The sequence below is a fragment of the Xiphophorus couchianus genome, chromosome 19, assembly GCF_001444195.1.
Source record: "Xiphophorus couchianus chromosome 19, X_couchianus-1.0, whole genome shotgun sequence".
NCBI classification, from domain to species: domain Eukaryota; kingdom Metazoa; phylum Chordata; class Actinopteri; order Cyprinodontiformes; family Poeciliidae; genus Xiphophorus; species Xiphophorus couchianus.
This window is the reverse complement of record NC_040246.1, coordinates 20,277,120-20,295,867: the sequence shown is the minus strand read 5'-3', so window position 1 is coordinate 20,295,867 and position 18,748 is coordinate 20,277,120. Positions and strand designations below refer to the sequence as shown.

General features: G+C 40.0%; 1 protein-coding gene across 1 annotated transcript in view; it reads right to left on the bottom strand.

Moving 5' to 3' along the window:
• Positions 1-18,748, bottom strand: part of LOC114134449 (mitochondrial peptide methionine sulfoxide reductase) — a 64,491-nt gene that overhangs the window by 39,800 nt on the left and 5,943 nt on the right. The window contains 2 exon segments of the mRNA XM_075410480.1: positions 1,067-1,119; positions 1,121-1,257. Of these exon segments, the coding sequence (XP_075266595.1) occupies positions 1,067-1,119; positions 1,121-1,251 (184 nt within the window). The 5' untranslated portion in view covers positions 1,252-1,257.

Sequence of the window (18,748 nt, the reverse complement as noted above, 5' to 3'; positions counted from 1 at the left end):
CATTTCTAGCTTCCCCTGACAAGCAATATGCACCACCATTCAGGCATAACATTATGACCACTGACATGAAAACCTCTACATGCCATCTGCTAATGGGTGGGATATACTAGAAGTGACAATTGTCCTGAAAGTTTAGTGTGTTAGAAGAAATTTGTTGGAGTTTAACAAGGACCAAATTGTGATGACTAGACACTTGGATCAAAGCATCTTAAAACCTTTGACCAATGAAGCAATGGAAGAAGGTGGCTTGGTTCTTTTATATGAAGTAGATTGTTGGGCGTGCATGAATTGCTTACCTGGGAAACACATGGCAGCTGGACATCTTTTGGGAGGATGGCTTGACTTCCTTCCAGTGTTCAAAAGTATGTATGTTAGGTTAATATGCCACTCGAAATTTACCTTATTTTGCTTTTACTGTCGTTTGTCCTGTTTGTCTGTGTTTATCTATGATGGACAGGAAACCTGTACAGGCTGGATAGGACCCGGCGCTTCAAGACCCTGCATGGATGGATGTAGCTCCTTTCAGCAGGATAATGCACTATGTCACAAAGCCAAAAATGCCTTAGAGGAGTTTTGAAGAGTTGCATTTGCCTCCAAATTCCCCAGATCTAAATCTAATTGACCATCTGCCTATTGGCCTGCGTAACACATTAGTGCAGTAGGCGGTCATAATGTTATGCCTGAGCTGCGTATTCTATTTAGGATTTTGTATTTGGAGAATGTTGGTTAAACTAATTTATATCCAGTGAGTTGGTTATTAAAGTCGTTTCAGTTCATGATGTCATGCCCATCTGTTGCTGCAAATGAATAAGCTGAGCTTTCCATTGTGATTTAGGTATGCATAAAAATATTATAAAGTTCTGAATGAAAAAATATATATGAAGTTGTTATCTTGCATTATTTTGAACATCAGTTCTTCTACAGTCAATGTGTGTGTGGGTCTTTTTTTTTTTTTTTCAACGTTAAATAACAAAGCTTTATAGTTCCAGCAGACGTGGCTCCGGAAAAAAATCCAACTCCGCAATTTTGATAAACTTTTATAAACTTACGTTACTCTGCAATTTACCTGCTACGACCATTCTCTCCTCCCTTCCCCTCAGAGCCCGCTCTCTGCTCGGTCTTATCTGTCATTCTGTCAGCGGCGAGCAGCGACACGTTCACCAGCAGCAGCCCTGCGCACTTTATGAGTGTTTGTGGAAACCAGCCCGAGTACGGCGGAGCCTTCCGGGAAGGTTTCATAACGGCCTCCATCACGGACTTACGTTAAACGGCGAGGACGGGAGGGAGCGATACCGGAAAGGGAGGGAAAAAAACAAAAAAAAAAACGGCCATCAGTATGAATATTCATGGCACGTGGGCCACGTCGTGCGATGCATATTAACTAGTCAAGGGGTTAATATGACTTTGGCACAAAAGCCTGCAGAGCACCGTGTGCGGGAACGAAATTAAATTTAAATAAATATCCACCACATTCAGCATGCAAATGAGCACTCACCAATTATCTGCTCCCGTTTTGTGGGAGGTGCGTTTGGTGGAGCAGGTTAAAGTATAGATGTATAAAATACCAGTCTTAATGGTCTGTGCAAGTTTTGGTAATTGGATGTTTTCATTAGAAACCAGCAGAAGTGGTTAGAGTAGCCAAAATCTGTCCCCACGTAAAAGTAGCACTACTTGAACACAATTTTACTCAACAAAAAAGTGAAGCAGAAACTATAAAAAGTCAATATGTATTTGATCATGTACTGAGTAAATAATATCTGATTTAATATTTAAAAATGATGTCATCAGGCGGACAAAAATAGAAAATTATGCAAATTCTGGTGTTTCATAGAGCAAAAAATAAACACAAATACATAAGAGTTAAAATATAAAATTACTGAGAGGAAACATTTCCACATCAAATTTGTTCAACAGAAAGCTGGACAACAATCATTTCAGAAGCTAATGAAAGTGGTATATCTACATTGTACACTATCAATCAATCAATCAATCAATCAATCAATCAAGTTTATTTGTATAGCACATTTTATCAACATGGCCGTTCAAAGTGCTTTACGCTGTGAAAACATTAAAAACTCATCAATAAACACATGATACAGTCAACAATTGTGAAAACCAATAACATACATTACATTTTGTGAAGTGAATTTGTTAAAATCATCAACACATCAAATATGTTGGTCAGTGTTTCATTAATTATTGTTCTAAAGCAACTCTAAGCAGGTGGGTTTTAAGTCTCAATTTAAAAGGACTCGGTGTTTCAGCTGTTTCACAGTTTTTGGAAAGTTTATTGTGGTGCATAGAAGCTGAATGTTGCTTCTCCATGTTTGATTCTGGAAGCAGACCAGATCCAGAAGTCCTGAGCGGTCTGGAAGGTTGATCTTCCCAGAGCAGATCTTTAGTATATTTTGGTGCTGAGCCGTTCAGTGATTTATAAAACTCCGCTGTCGTAGGGACAGATACAGGAAATCCTTCCTGCCACATGCCATCTCACTGTACAATAAAAGCTAAATCATTGTTCTGCACCAATCAGTCCAATTTCGCACAACTGCACTGTGGCACACTTGCTGTACATATATTTACATATACATACTGTTTTTGCATTTTTTGAATCTTTGCAAGGACTGCTCTAAGCTGCTTTTATATTGACAGCATGTTATATTTTATTCTTATTTTTATTTTGTCTACAATTGCTACTCAGTGGTGGTTGTTGTGTGTCTTGTCTCTATGCTGTAACTGCGAAATAATTTCCCTGCTGGGATGAATAAAGTAATTCTATTCTATTCTATTCTTATAAACTACCAGAAGTATTTTAAAGTCTATTCTCTGAGCTTTCACATTATATATATATCATAAGTGGGTAAATAAAACTGAATATCAAAGAATGACATTTTCTATCAAAGTCTTTTAAAGGTTCAGCTCTCCACTGCTTTCAACTTGAACTTCAGGAAGACGTAGCGATGGGACGGTAATGACGATAATTGTTTGTCAGTGGGAGCATAAAGTATTATTCCTTGTTCTCTGATCCAGTCAATGAGAACAACAACAAAAAAGAAGTACTCAGGGCATTGTTCCCATATTCTGCAAGCCAAAATAACATCACAGCCTCCTCTACAACCCTTCCCTCCTCCCTGTCTTCCTTTTTCCTCTCTCTTATCTGCCAGAGAAATGAAGCTCAGTCACCTGTGGAAGAGCTGAATGCTGAACGGGGGGACTTTGCAATGCAAATGCCAGGTAATTACCCGAAAGCCAGGAGAGTGGAAGCACACAGATGAAAACAGAGCAGCCAGAATAAGAGCGGAAGGCAGAAGGAGAGATGAACCAAGTGCTAGGTTCACATGCCTGTTGATGCCGGATGATTGGGGTGTAACTGAGTTTGGAGAGGCGGTGTGGGAAGAGAAGAAAGGATGAGGTACAGAGGACCAAAGGGATGTGAAGACACTACATAAATACAGTAGACACGCTGTGTTCATTTTCTCCCCATTCTTTTCTGCTTCTAAAAATGCGCTTTCTACTTTAAAAAATCAATCAATATCATTTCTGTAACCTCTGCAGAGTTGTGATTTTAGAAGGATCTACTTTAATGTGAAGGAATTTCTGTGATCAAATAGATGTAGGAGTGGATATGTGTGTGCTTGAGTGCTTTTGTGCACATAGGCAATTTGTCCATGAGTGTACGTACATGCTTTCTTACAAGCACTTGTGCATACATGCATGCATGGAGTGGTTGCATGCATATATTTGACTGCATAGCTGGTGTGTAGTAGCGGAAGATTTAGCGAGCACGCCAGCTTGCAGCTGTTTGATTGTCAGAGAGTGAATGCGGAGAGATGTGCAGATGCGATTATCAAAGAGATTATGAAATGACCTGGAATTAAATACTGCAGCAGACTTTACCAGGGTATCACTCCATGTTAAGCCCCGGGTTTGATGGGAGACACTTGGTTAGCCAGGTCACATACCTGCTATATGCGGTGTAAGTCGACATGCTTTTTGTAATTCACTTCATGAAGACATAAAGCCCTGCTTAGACAGTCTTTTTATATGTCTCAAAATACAGTTTCTGTCAAATGTTTGCATTCACTCATCACTGGCATCAATTTCATTCATTTGGGGCTTTTAATGATTTATTTGAACTTTTGCTTTTCCAGGGTGGAATGTTTTTTAAAATCAAAAACTATAATAAATATTAAAAACAAGAAATTGTTGGACAGGTCTAAGTTTAACATACATTTTTTCCCCATACATAATGTGTCAAATGATAAATATAGGCTCAAATATTAACATTCACACAGTGAATGTTTTTTTAATACCTTGTAGCAAGAGAAGAAAATCCACACATTTTTTCTAACAGTCAACAAATTTCTGGCATCATTCTGGATGGATTTTGATTACTCTTGTTTTGGCAGAGCTCAATTAAATTGGTGATTTCCTAAGATGGACCCTTCTTTTAAGACTACTCAATAAGCTTTCAACAGGCTTGGACCTATGGACCTATTGGATCACCATCTGGATCCAAATTTCAAACATCTTCTCCAAGTTTGAATCAAATTTGCAGCTGCACGCATGGACAAACCAAAATGTTTCTGGAGAAAGGTTTTATGATCAAAATGAGACAAAGATTGACTTGTTTGGCCAAAATGTCAAGAAGTACGTTTATAGGAGTCAAGAGAAGACTTTCAAAACTAAGAACACAGCAGGGCCGTGCAGAGACCTTTGGAGGGGCTCAAATTTAAAAAAGGGCACATTGAACAAAAACACCATACAGTACAACAACATAGCAACAACCCATATTAATCAAGAATTTAATTGGATCCTACTAGATCATTGCCATTGTTGTTGCGCAACACCCCCCCCCCTCCTTTCTGTCTCTACTCTCTCACTCTCGTACTTCCTCTTCTGAGAGGGGAGATGTGCTACCAGCTCTCCGTCTAACGGGTCCGTTGAGTTTCCTAAATCTGCTGGGATTTACCCTGTCCAGAACTGAAGTAAACTCTGTTTAAGCTGGTTTCGAGAAACGATTCGCCTGGTTATCTGACGGCCTACATCCAGGTGTCCCACCCTTCTTCCCCCTGTGAATTAGCCAGACTGAGCAGCCTACAGCCAACTAGTTTCACAGAGCACACCTGTTAACGGTCGCTCGTTCTCTATTTTACAACTTGCATTTGTTATTGAACCAGGTAGGTTTTAGTGACTCGGGCGAGTCCCAAGGATGAGGTTTTAAATATGGGCTACCAGCAACCTAAAAACATTTTCCACCTCTTCCTCTCCAGAATCAAACATCACAGCTATTTTACAACCATCAAAGAACTTTAAGGTGACTCATTAACTGAATGTCCACAACATCTTTTAGATTTTCTTTATGCTAAATATTTTATTAGTAAGGCATTTTTGCAAGGGTCAGTACAGCTTAATTCAGTAGCAGAAATAATCAAATAAGTAAAATCAATCATCTAGTCTATCTTTCCCTACTGCTGACACTGAGAACTAAAAAAGGGAACCTTTGAGAGAGACGGACGGAGCCTGGCGTTTCGAACCCCAGACCTGGCACGACGACGAAGAAGGTGCGGCAGCAGGAGGAAGATGTTGATCGGCGAAGGCCAGGATCTCCGCAGGTCTGATGAGCCTCCTCTCCGCATGGATGCTGAGGTCACACAGGACTTGGTGCTGGCAGGAAAAAAGGCACCAGTTCTTCTTCCTTGTCTTTGTCTTCATCTTTGTCTTTGGGGTCAGAACCCAGCCGATGAGAGAAGTGCGATTCGAAGCCACAGATTGTGGGCCAGACGGGTTGGTCTCCATGTGCAGGACAGTCTCCGGCTCCGTGGCTCCGACTCTTCTTCAGCTGCAGAGTTCTTTGTCCATCTCGATCTTGGCTCGAAGCTGCCCGGAGGATCCAACGAACGGTTCCTCTTTTGCACCCACCTTATATAGGGTTCATCTGTCTGCTTAGACAGATGATCTCATATCCGTCACTGTCTTAAGAGACATCATGTCATGATGTCTGTGCCAATGTCTCAGGGCTGCTCAACCTCCTGTTTCCATATAAGGTGCTGATCATCTCTGCTCTCCTGTTAGTTCCCCTTTTTCCCTTCCTGTCACCTTTCACCTACCATCTACCTCCAACATATCAGTGATGTTTAATTGCAGTTTTATAACCTTTTACACCATTTCAAGTTCAATGTCAAAATCACATTTATATCACATTTATTTTCTTTAGCTTCTCTGATTTAGCATTCATTTATAATTTTATAACCATAACTTATATCACATTTATTTTCTTCAGCTTCTCTGATCTATCATTCATTTATGATTTTATAACCATAACTTATTAGTTACTCTTATTATGATCTTAATGTGAGTTATTACAGATGTTTTTCTGAAAAGAAACCAAGAATAATACATGATTCTAATTATTTACTACTAAAGTTACAGTTACTTGTTTTTCTTGTAGGTGTTCTCACAAATATAAGTGTAAGTATTATTACAAGTAAACCAATATTAATATAAGTATTTTACTTTGAATCTTATCAAATTACTCAAAATGTTTAGATTTAATTTTTTAAAACTTTCATGCTTTAAAATAGTCTCAGCTATTTTTATAAATCTGCAGGCTGGAAACTTCCTCTTTTTCCAGGAAACCTGCTTTTCCTGTTTAATGACTCTCTCTGACTGACTATGATTTCTTATGATTAGATAGAAAAAAGTAGAATTAAAGCAAAGTTTGCATGAGACAAAAACAACACACACAACTAGATTTATTTTATTGACACTTAAGTCTACTGTTGGGCCTTGATATCACTTGAGTGATTCATTTTAAAGATAACTTTATTTATTATTACTGTTAAACTAAAATCTCCAGCATGGGGAAGTGGGATGAGCTCGGATTTTCTTGACACCATCATGTGGGGACAATTCAAAGTAAATGTAGTATATTTTCCCCAACAGGTATAAAGTTGCTGTTTCTGCTGCTGACAGTCCTGGAGGTCTGAGCTGATCTGAGACTGTAGCTGTTGAACAGAAGAGAGGAGAAAAGGTCTCTGGTTATGAAGTTATGAAATAAGTAGATTTGCTGCCATTTTGCTAAATAAGCCCTAATAATATTTATTTAACCTCTAGAGCAACTTGACTCAAAGGGGTTAACTCTATATTATTGTGTGATGTTAGCACCTCTGAGATCTAGAATATGAAGGATCTAGAACATGTAGGCTCAAATATCAAGACATCAAGGCAAAGAAAACTCAGTAGCTGCTGGTAGGGGCCCTCCAGACATTCAGGGGCCCCTAAATGGTTTAACTGTAACACAGACAATAGATCTAAACCTGTAGCATCATTTATAGAGAATGACAATGTTATTAAATTTTATTTAATGCATTCAGCTGAGAAAAAAATTGTACATTTAGGATTTAATTAGGAAGTTTACTTTGTAAAAGTTTAAAGAATCATCTTGATAGCATGGTTGTTGGGTTACCATGGCAACAATATGGCGTAATCTTTGTGTTTGAATTGGGTTTGTTCACAAATACATCACAGCAAATAACCAATAATCAGTGATTGATTTTAAACTCCGCTAATAAACCTGGTCTCCCTCTCACAGACTTATTTTGCTAAATTATTATATTTAGCTAAATATTATTGCTAAAGGGCACAAGCAAGCCTTCTGACATACAAATAAAAAAAATTAAAATAAAAAAATATAAATTTTGAAAAAAAAAAACTCAAATAGGGCACTAGGGGCATCAAGGATAAAAGGGGCAGGGGCTCCAGCCCCCTCCGCCTTCCCCCTCTGCACGTGTCTGGAACACAGTATCAATTGTCACATGGTGGAGGTAGCATCATGCTGTGGGTTTGTTTGGCTGTCACAAGTTTAGAAAGAAAGAAGACTACCTGCAACTTTTTTTTAACTCCATCTAGAGCAAATCTAGAGTTGGATGTTGTGAACTTGGACCACTTGGGTGTTTGAATGGAACATTAATCCAAAGCTAATGCTACAGACAGCTTAATTTGAACTTAAGATGATTTTTCTCCATTACCAGTGATGTTTAAATTCAACTTGATGTTGTTTCAGGTGAGTAAATAAGTTAGATCCAGAACTTAAAATGCATACAATGGCAAAGTTTAGATCTGGCCCACCTTTGTTTTTACAATGCAGAATTTTGACCCTATGAATTTATGAAAATCAACAGTAAATTCAGACTTTTGAACACAATTCTTGCTTAAAATCATCACTGAAATTGGAGTTTGAATATCCATCCAAACCCCATCATTAAAAGTTGAAATTAACATGACATTTCTGCAGTTAAAGAGTGGATGCAAGCTTCTGACCAGAACTGCACTTCTATTAGCAATTGACCAGAAGAAGAGGTCGTCAACCTGGAAACTGCTTTGCTTGTTTAGTGTAATTGTGGCTTTTTAAAAGTCTCACTTTGACTAATTAGAATAATAAATCATGCCGCCTCTGTGTTTTTAAAGGAATCATTTCGTCTCGCCAAAGCAGGTGGGATTGTGGGCTGGTGAGACAAAAACAAAGGCTTTGATTGCTCTGCTGAAGCTGCTACAGGCAGTTAGGGGCAATGTGGTTCTCTGGCGGTATTCACAGACCAGAGTGGGAAAAGCAAACTTGACAAATTTTCATTCATATGCCTGCCTGTGCTTGAGTTTGCTTGACATAAATCAGCAGGCTTATTGGAGAATGGGAAGAGATGGAGACTAGTTTGAGTGACTTGGAAGGGTGAGGGTGGTTTGGACAATGGTGCATTTCCAAGAATTTGCAGAAAATTCTTGGAAATGCAAGCATGCTTGCATTTCGGCTATAGCAGAATCTCATTTTTCTCTCACTTTAGAGACCCAACACAATGTAACAAAGTGAAAATCATGATGCAGCAACCAGTGACATGTAAAGTTGATTTATTTCAACATTTCTTTTATAGATTCAAGGGAAGATTTTTTTCCTGTGCTCATAAAATCTGAATAAATTTTGAATTTGTACAAAGACAAGTTTACTCAATACAAATAGTAATTTAAGAAAGCATATATTCCCCTTGAGATTTTCTGTTTTAATGAAAATCGTACCTCATTTTTTTGCACATGTACATAGGATGGATCAAATGCAGACCTACAAAGACAAGACCGTCCTCTAAAACTGAAATACTGAGTAAGAAAAGGAGCTGCAGAAACCCACAGCTCTGTAGGAAGAATCTACATTGTGAACATAAGTTGTCTACAAATATACATAAGTTGCTAGTTGCGATAAAGCCATAAATGGGAGAGAGAAATAACTTGGAAGGAGGTGACTTTAATAAAAGCCAGGTTCGTGGAGTGCATAAATAAGTTTTCTTGTCACGCATCCTCGTTCTTGAACTGTGGATTTCTGCAGCTCCTCCAGAGTTACCATTGCTACCTTATGTCTTTTTCTCTGATTAGTGCTCTCCTGTCTGGTTGTCGGCTTTGGTGGACATCCATGCCTTGGTAGATTTACAGTTGATGGATTTAGCAGAGCTCTGACAGACATTGCTTTAAATTTCTTCACAGTTTTCTTCCTGACATTTTTGCTGTTCTTAATCTTCAGGATATGGATTTTTTTGGTTGACTTCTTCAACAGCCTGCCTGCAATCTAAATCAGCCTAACACTGAAAATCTATCAAGGCGTCTATTTTAAAGAAGAGAAGTGGACAAAAATAGTGCAGAAAGATGCACCCAACCCACCAAACCAACTCAGAAACACAATTGTCCACTAGTGCTTAATTTTGGACTGCAGGAACTTGACACATCAGGAAAAAACCCACCCACCCCTGCATGGGTGTGGGGTGTTGTAACTACTGGGATTCAAACCATTTTCCTTCTGTCCTGTTAGCTCCCTGCTCTAATCTCTGAACCATCAAACTGGTCATGTTCAACCATCAATCAGACACGTTCATATTCTGAAACTAGAGGAGACACAAATGGGAGACTTTGTTGGATAATTGAAAAGCCTTTGCAATATAAATGTTTCCCAGAGCTTGTCCCGTTGTTCCACTGATTAACTGTTTGATCATTATAAGACTTAAATGAAGCAAAAATAATAATAAAAAAAACACAGTAACATTATTACTGCCTCTGAAATATTCTTAAATATAACACGACTTTGAACTTAAGTGAAGTGTATTACTGTCACTTCTGAAATGTTTCCACTCTAAAGAAGAAAGCTGTCACAACCTCTTGTGTTTGAAAGTGATTACACACTGCATGCTCTCATATTTCTGTGTGCATTCCTCTCATTTGACACTAACTGAGCCTATGCAGTGTATCCTTAGGTTTCCTATGCTTCTGAGGACAGGCTTCCAATTAGTTCTTCACTTTAGACTCATGTAGCATAGCGTTTTAAACTTAGTTTTGCATTTGTTATCCAGGCAGTTCCAATAATTAATTCCATTTATGAAGTGACTTAAATTATTGTCAATATCTACAGTTTAACTCAAATTTGAAGTGCTCTCAAAACTTAATACCACAAGGATCATCAAGGTCTGCAGTTTAGTAATTTTGGTATATTGTTCTTATGTTCTAGACTTCAGAAACAAAATTTTACATATTTTTTTAAAAGATGGCCAAAAATATGAAGTAAGACATTCAGGTCATATTTGGGTCTTGGTGTTGGAGACCCTGATCAAAGTCAACTTCTGATATCTGCTGACTGTTTTTTCAGCAGCTCCCAGCAAGCCTAGCAATATGCCTCTGGCAGAGCCAACTTTTAAGAATGTAGCACATTATTTTGTTGATCTGACAAATCTGGGAATTACTAGTTTTTCACTCAGTAATGTTCCAAGTGAAACAGATTGCTGCTATATCTCTGTGTCATGTGATCTGTTAAGATATCCCTGGACAGCTAAATGTGTGTAGAGAGTGAGTGGTGGGAAAAGAGCAAATGAAAATTATTAAAATATATGACTTTCAAAGCTAAGCTTAAATTTATGAGATAGAACCATTTTTGTGTCAGTTCTGTTGACACAAAATTAACTGTGTTAATCTTGTGTCACCAAAATTAACACAGTATGACATAATATGATATAAGTTGAATCAACAGGTCATACTGCAACAGAGCAGAAACTAATGTTAGCATTTTTAGCTATTGTTTTTCTAGAAAATATATTTTTCCACAGTAAGATTTTGTGAACATTTAGTTGTCAGAATGTCATGAAGCATTTAGTCATCAAATATATTTGGATGATTCGATCATGACCTTTTTGGAATGTCATCTGCTCATCACTGCTGTTGCAAATAAATGATGAAACTACATTTTAGGTGTTACTGTGTGAGAACACAACAGCAGCTTTCTGAACCATGTAAACCCATGTTAAAGCAGAACACGAAGAAAACAACAGCTGGGAAAAAATATTGGTTGCTGGTTGGAGAGACTGCAGCGTCCGGAACATCATAGGAGGTATATTCCTGATGAAATGTGACAAGCTATTTTAATGCATTTTAATGTTGCAGAATTTACAAGCTCATAAATAGAAATGATTTTATTAAGTTTACTGGTGCTTTGGTTATTATTTTATAACTTAACTCTGCTTTAAACCTGCCTGCTATGTTCCTTGGTCTTCATGATGTTTTTGTAACAAGCCTCTGAGGCCTTCGGAGAACAGCTTGATTTATTCTCTGAACTACACATTGGCGGACTGTGTTTTCTAATTAGGTTTGATGTGGATTTTAAAGGGGGCTCAAATTTGCATTTCTAAAAAATGTGAACCCATCCATCATTTTCCTCGTTATCTTTATGAGGGTCTATCACATAAAAAGCCTAATTTATTTTTACGAGTTTTTGGTTATGATGTGACAAAATGTGAAAATGTTCAGGGGGTGTGAAGACTTTTACACATTGCTGTATGTGAAACAAGCAGCCAGACAGAGAGCGGGTGGATAAAAGCAGAAAAAAAAAAACGACCTGATGGGCGATTTGAGTGAGCTGAGTGCTGCTCCATAATGCCGGTCCACTTCCTCTCCCTCTCGCTCCAGCCTTGCTAAGAGCGGCTGGGCTAAGCTACTCTTGCCCTACATACAGCCTAAACAGCAGATTACCGACTGTCCCTCTAATCCCATGCACCGGGGCATGTGCCACTGTCACCATGTACGAACCACCCAATCACCCTGCCGCCTCTGTCGCAGCCCCCTGCTGGGCTGGTAGCCGAACAACCTCCCCCCACTCCAAACCCAGACCACAACAGCTTCTCTCATTCTGGTTTCTGTCTGTTAATTTTTTAAAATTTAATTCAATCTGCAAAAAAGCTTGCTCATAGCAAAAAAATATCGAAAACCTTACTCTATTTGCTGCTCTTCTTCTTCCCTAGCAACACCCCCTCTGATCCCACATCCTCTTCCAGCTTTAACCTCCTCATGACCACCTGGCATCATGGCACAGCCTCCTCCAGTCCCCCGGCCTTACCTAAACCAGCAGACCTGAGATTAGGGTTAATCTGGACCTTGTGTCATCCTGTATCCATCCACCTCCCCCCAACGCCCCATTCTTTCCACCCTACCTCCCTTCCTCTGCTTTACCAAAGAGGCTTTGGTTTAAAATCCTTTACTGCAAACCCCCACTCCCTTTGCAGAGTCTTTGCTGCCAACTGCAACTTTTCCTCCCGCACCATGTCCTCAGGCAATCCTTCAGCAGACACTGGGAGAACCTGTCCCCGAGCAATGAGATGCTTGCAAAGGATTTTTTTTTACTGATTGTCTCCTCCGTTAGAATAAATCTGAAATTAGGCATCTGCAGAAATTTGCTAAAATAAAACAATAAATCTATTCATTTCTACAAAGTGAAACATAGAAAGTCTGAATCCATGAAGACTTTTTTTATGCTCAAGTTCGGGACAGAATAACTAAACAATTCATCCTTCCGTCTTCGCTCCTCATCAAGGCTTCCCGATGCATTTAGTGATTTCTGTTCTAGCTGGAGGACTGAGTGAAGATGTGAAGGCCTGAGTTGGAGGAAGGCTTTTATAATGGGTGGAGAAAGAAAAAGCAAAGATGCACAAAGCAAGGAGACAAATAAAGAGCCAAAGTGCTAATGCTCCCTTCTTTTTCTTTTCTTTTTTCTTTGTCTGTGGACGTAAATGGCAAATTCCCCCTCAAGCAAAGTCTCCCATCTTGAGTTGAAAGGCCAAAAAAAGAAAAAATAACACTTGGCTGACGAATACTGGTAGAAAAGAAGAATTAAAGTTGCAGAAGTGGCGGCAGATGTAGGCCAGTGAGGATGAATAAGGAAACTTAAATGTAAAGGGAAAAATAAAAAGACCCTTGAGGATAAGAACCTGAATGAAATGATGCTTTCATGATAAAACAGAATGCAGAACGTCGTGGCATGATCAGAAGATGCACATCTTATAATGTTAATATCCAATTCCTTGTGTAGTTCTAGTCAATTTGCTTAGCGGTGTTTAAGTTATTCACATTTTTCACCATGTATGTTTTTTTTTTCATTTTAATTAAAGAGTGGATACACCCCTTAAAATATCTCAAATCAGAAGTTCCTCATTCTGTTGCGTTTCTGTGAAAAGAACAAAAATACAGCAACGTTACAATCATTGCATGTTGAGGTGGACCGGTAGTAGTGACTGACGAAAAGCGGGATCACCCGCTGGCGGATGAAAAAAAAAAGTCAAAGAAGAGAAAAGCGTTCGAACTGGTTGCTCAAAAAACGTCCTCAGAGAGCAAGAAGGGGAGAGCAAGCAATGTGGTTAATGGACGTAAATTAATTGCTGTCATGTGGATTCTGATCCCAATAAATCAGGGTCAGTGAGGTCTCTGGTGCCATTGCTCCATCACTGGGATTCTGCAGGAAGAAACCTTGATCTCACACACACACAGAGACACACACCGACTCACAGCTGTACACATGGAAATATTTGACTTTTTTCAACTCAGTTGAAAATTAAAATTAAACCTGCAGGGAGAAATAAAATTTTCCCCCCAAAAAACAAACAAAACCTAAAATAAGAGTGCAAAAATAATATCAAGTTGCAGCGGCACTCCACGACTATATTTTGGATGCAGGATCCTTGCATCAGTGTGGGTTTTTAAAAAATGCACCACAAGTTAAGGCAGGACACTGGATGCCAACTGGTGCAGATATAACTGGGTTATAAATGCATCGTGCCTCAATAAATTAGCAATGCTTATCATTAAAAATTACCAGTGTGCTTTCTGCTTAGCTAGGCTGCAAAATTGATTTACCTTATTTTCTGACCATGGTCATCACAAATACTTCCTCTCTGCTCTGAGAATTACTTCATGTGTTAATCAGAAAATATGTGAACCATCCATCCATCCATCCATCCATTTTCCGTGCACCCTTGTCCCTAATGGGGTCGGGAGGGTTGCTGGTGCCTATCTCCAGCTACGTTCCAGGCGGGAGGCGGGGTACACCCTGGACAGGTCGCCAGCCTGTCGCAGGGCAACACAAAGACATACAGGACAAACAACCATTCACACACAAACACACACCTAGGGAGAATTTAGATAGACCAATTAACCTAACAGTCATGTTTTTGGACTGTGGGAGGAAGCCGGAGTACCCGGAGAGAACCCACGCATGCACAGGGAGAACATGCAAACTCCATGCAGAAAGACCCCGGCCGGGAATCGAACCCAGGACCTTCTTGCTGCAAGGCAACAGTGCTACCAACTGCGCCACTGTGCAGCCCAAATATGTGAACCATGTATTTTAATTATAATTCACACAAGAAAATTCAAAAACAAAACGTGTTAAAAGAGGCCGCAGCACTGCAACAACCCACAGATGAAACTCAGAACAAAAACGCCGTCCACGCTAAAGTTGACATTTTTATATTTAATTTATAACCACTTACAGTAAAGCATGCCTTATTTTGTATACCGTACAATGTGCCCTCTTTGATACCGTATGCCCCAAAGCAAATCACTCATGTTCAAACAATAATATCTGAATACGAGCGAAATGGTGCAAAATGGGAAGTAGGTCACATAGCAATTTATTTGACAAAAAGGGGATGGGGGGTGGGGAACTGGGACAGGGTGTATGCAGAAGCAGCAGCAGCAGCAGCAGCAGCGAAGGTTTTAGGGACCAGAGATCAGATTTTAACGGAGAAAGTGATCGATCGAAGAAAAGTTACAAACACTTAACGCTCATTAGATCTGTGTTTGGGCTGGTGTGAAGCTGGAACAATAAGCTCCGCATGAAGTCTCGCTCACACACAACAAATAAAGCATGCTTGCTTATCAGAGGCTTCATTGTCTGTTCTTGTGAAATTGAGACCAATTTCGCAGCGTTGCAACGATACTGCGTATCAGCACAACTGACACAGAGAACAGCAGCAACATTGATCAGCTATCAATGAGCCGCCCAATAATCCCTGACCAATATATAACAAAACACAAGCGGATTTCTAAATATATTTCCAACAAGAAATACATTTTAAAAACCGTATAAACTACAACAACAAGTATATCATTAAGCATCATATATGTATGATTAGAAAAAAACATTTCACTCCCATGTATTTTTTTGGATAAACTGCATTTTTATTAAGAAATATTCTTGCACTTGTAATTTATCTAAAAACTGTAAATATTTTTTTTAAATAAGAAATAAAAAAAACTACAGAAAAAAAATTATTCAAATGCAATATGAAAATAAATTACATTTAGAGGCTATTTAAAAATGATACATTTCTATGGATGAGTTAAATCTGATATTTAGAGACGACTAATATAAAACATTTTATTAGATAAATATGAGAATTGCAGGTAAGTCAGATATTACAAAAAAAATCATTTATATAATGTCGTAGATATACAGTAACACACACCATGTCTGAGGGGTGTTAGGGTGATGCGGCCCTCTTTGCATGTTTAGAGACGATGTCATGTACATCCTCTGCAATCTGCACAGACTGCGCTCAGGACCTGTAAAGCCACATTAACACATGAGAGAGGCTCTGGAGCACCAGTCTTTTCTAATGACCCGATAATCCGACCCAAATGCTGCCTGCTTGCTAATCTCCCCATCAGATTACCAAAGTGGGAGACGAGCACTGCCTATTTGTCCCTACCTGCCTGTCTGTCTCTTTCTGCCTGTCTGTCTCTCCAGACTTGTCTCTTTATATAATCGCTTGACTCTTTTCTGCCCGTGTTTCTCTGTCTGACGAAAAAAAATCTTTTCTCAAGTCTTTCTGATCTTTGCAGCTGCCAGCTAGCAGTGGTTGAACGCCCGTTTGCTACTCTCGTCTTTAAAAATTAAGGACGAAGTGCGAAGGCGTAAAAAACGCTGTAAAAAATATTCGTTCTGCCATATTTTCGAGGTGGACAAGGTTCAACTTTTTGTGAAAAAGCAGCATTTATGCTAAAACACCATAGCATGCAATTAAAGGGAAAATTAAAGAATGATCTTTAACAGAAAAATACTTCAAATTAAAGGAAAAAAAATTTATCTTGTCTTCACAAACAGAAAAACAGGATCTCTCTGGTGTTTCACACTAGAGCTCTACTCCAATATGTCCGTGCATTTCAGGTGGAAATCATCCAACCTAACATCATGTATGTCTCACATCAGCCATGTCTGCGTCTACATGTTAGCCTTCGAGGCCACATAAGATATCACTTTAAATCTACAGAAAAACACTTTGACGAGCCCGCTCCTCGGGTCTGTACATGCATATATTTGACATATGGATTTACAAAAAGCTCAGACAGAAGCTCAGTTTGCACACAGATAAACAAAAGATTTGATTTATTGCTTCAAATCTATAAAACTGTGCGGAGTCAGTGACAGACTATGGACGGTGTCTACGTTCCATAAATTGTGCACGTCAATCTTCTTCTCTGATGTGTTTAAGGAACATTTTTAAAGATTTGTCTGCATTGTTTTGCAGAGGCTGAAATAAGATCAGTTTAACTAATCTTTCCATTTTTTTCTGATAACCGTATATTAATGAAGGATAATAATAATAATACCCATTCTGAATAAAGGAAGCAGTGATGCTGATGTATGAATAAATCAGATCAGCAGCCATAGCGAAACGTTACATTGTTTATTGTAAAAAAAAAAAAAACAACAGTAACAGCTTTAGTCTTAAAAGGCTTTTAATGTGTGACCTATGTATTTCAACCAAAGTATTTGTGTACTTCTACACACCAGTGGAGATAAAATACATCTGTAAAGTGGAAGAGGTTCACAGCCTCACAAAAACAGTGAGAAAGAAAATCTAATTCAATACGATTGAACGACGACCAGATGAAAATATGCTCCCGTTTCTGTGTGGATACGACAGCTGTGGACACTTTTTAAAGAACGGGAATGGTTACAGCAGCGGGAATACCGGGATGAGCTAAGTGGTGAAGTGAGGCATGAGACGGAAAAGAGCAGTGGTGCGCTGGAGGGAGCGGGAGTTGGAAAAGGGCTGGTAATAAAAAAAAAAGAGCTAAGGTCATCCCTGGTAGATTCAGCAGCGTTAGCGGGGCTCGTGTCCGTGTGCACGTGTGTGTTTGACAGGGAAAGAGAGGGGAGGGGGGGTGGCCGCTGCCGCTGCCCATTTACCAGAATCAGCTGATGGCTGCGGATGATGGAGCGGGGAAGGAGTCAAGGGTCAAAGCCTCGCATTGTCAGCCCTGCTCCACTCTCTCATGGGGTTCCCTCCCTCTGCCGTCAACCCCCCCACCCCGCCGACCCGCGGCCTCCTCCACATTAACATCCATTCACCAGCTTGGTGCATTGTTGTTGCTTGCAGCAGGAAGAGAGGATGCGATGCGTAGCTTACAGACGTCACTCTTGCAGATCATTTCTGTTCTGCTGCGGTCGCTCCAAACCGTTCGTCTGCTTCTAGTGTGTGAGTGCACTAATGTGTGTTTATATGCAGGTGTGTGTGTGTAGGACAAGACAAGAGAACTGCCCCAGCCCCCCCCCCCCCCCCACACACTCCTCTCATCCCCCAGTTTTAGATCTACCCTCTCACCCCTCAGCTACTCCCCCTACCCCACCGCCCAGTGCAAACCTCCCCCCACTTTGCCTGTGTAATCCCTGCCAGCTGGCCCTGTTGGCTAATCCCTCTGCACTGATCAGCTGGGCCATGCATCCAGTACGGGACAGGATAGGGACAGGGGCAGATAGGGGCGGGACATTCGATAGATGTGTGTTTGTGTGTGTGTATGGATGTATGTGAGATGGGGGGTGGTGTCGACCAGAAAGCATAAATTGAAGCCCGTGCCTTCTCCTCGGCGCACTGTGTCTGCGTGTGAGCCAGTCGCCTGTCCTCCTCGTCCGTCCGTCCCTTATTTCCCTGTTCTCCTCCTTCTCCCTTGGATCCTCATACATATATACCTACCTGGCTTATATATGTATATTCTACATCGTGGGCTTTTTTTCCCGTTGTTTCTGGTTTTGTCTTGAGCAGATCCAAATGGATTTTTCCTAAAGCTGATGAACGGCTAGAATTTAGCTGAGTCCGTGTTTTTTTTTTTCTTCCTCCTGCTACCTTCTCCTCCTTTCCCCCTTGACTGCATGCGTGACACCTGCCTGCATCCCATCCCTTCAGTCCCCCCTGTTTGCTATCCCACCACCCCTTGTGTCTTCCGAACGAAGAAGAACCCAGACAGGATGGAGATGGAGCAGCGCAGCCACAACAACTACAGCGGCAACAAACAACAACAAGACCGGGAGCGAGGACCTGAAGGAGGACACACTCTCCATCTTCTCTGCTGTTTTTCGCTTCAGCCTTAGAGAGGAAGGACGTATTCGATCAGA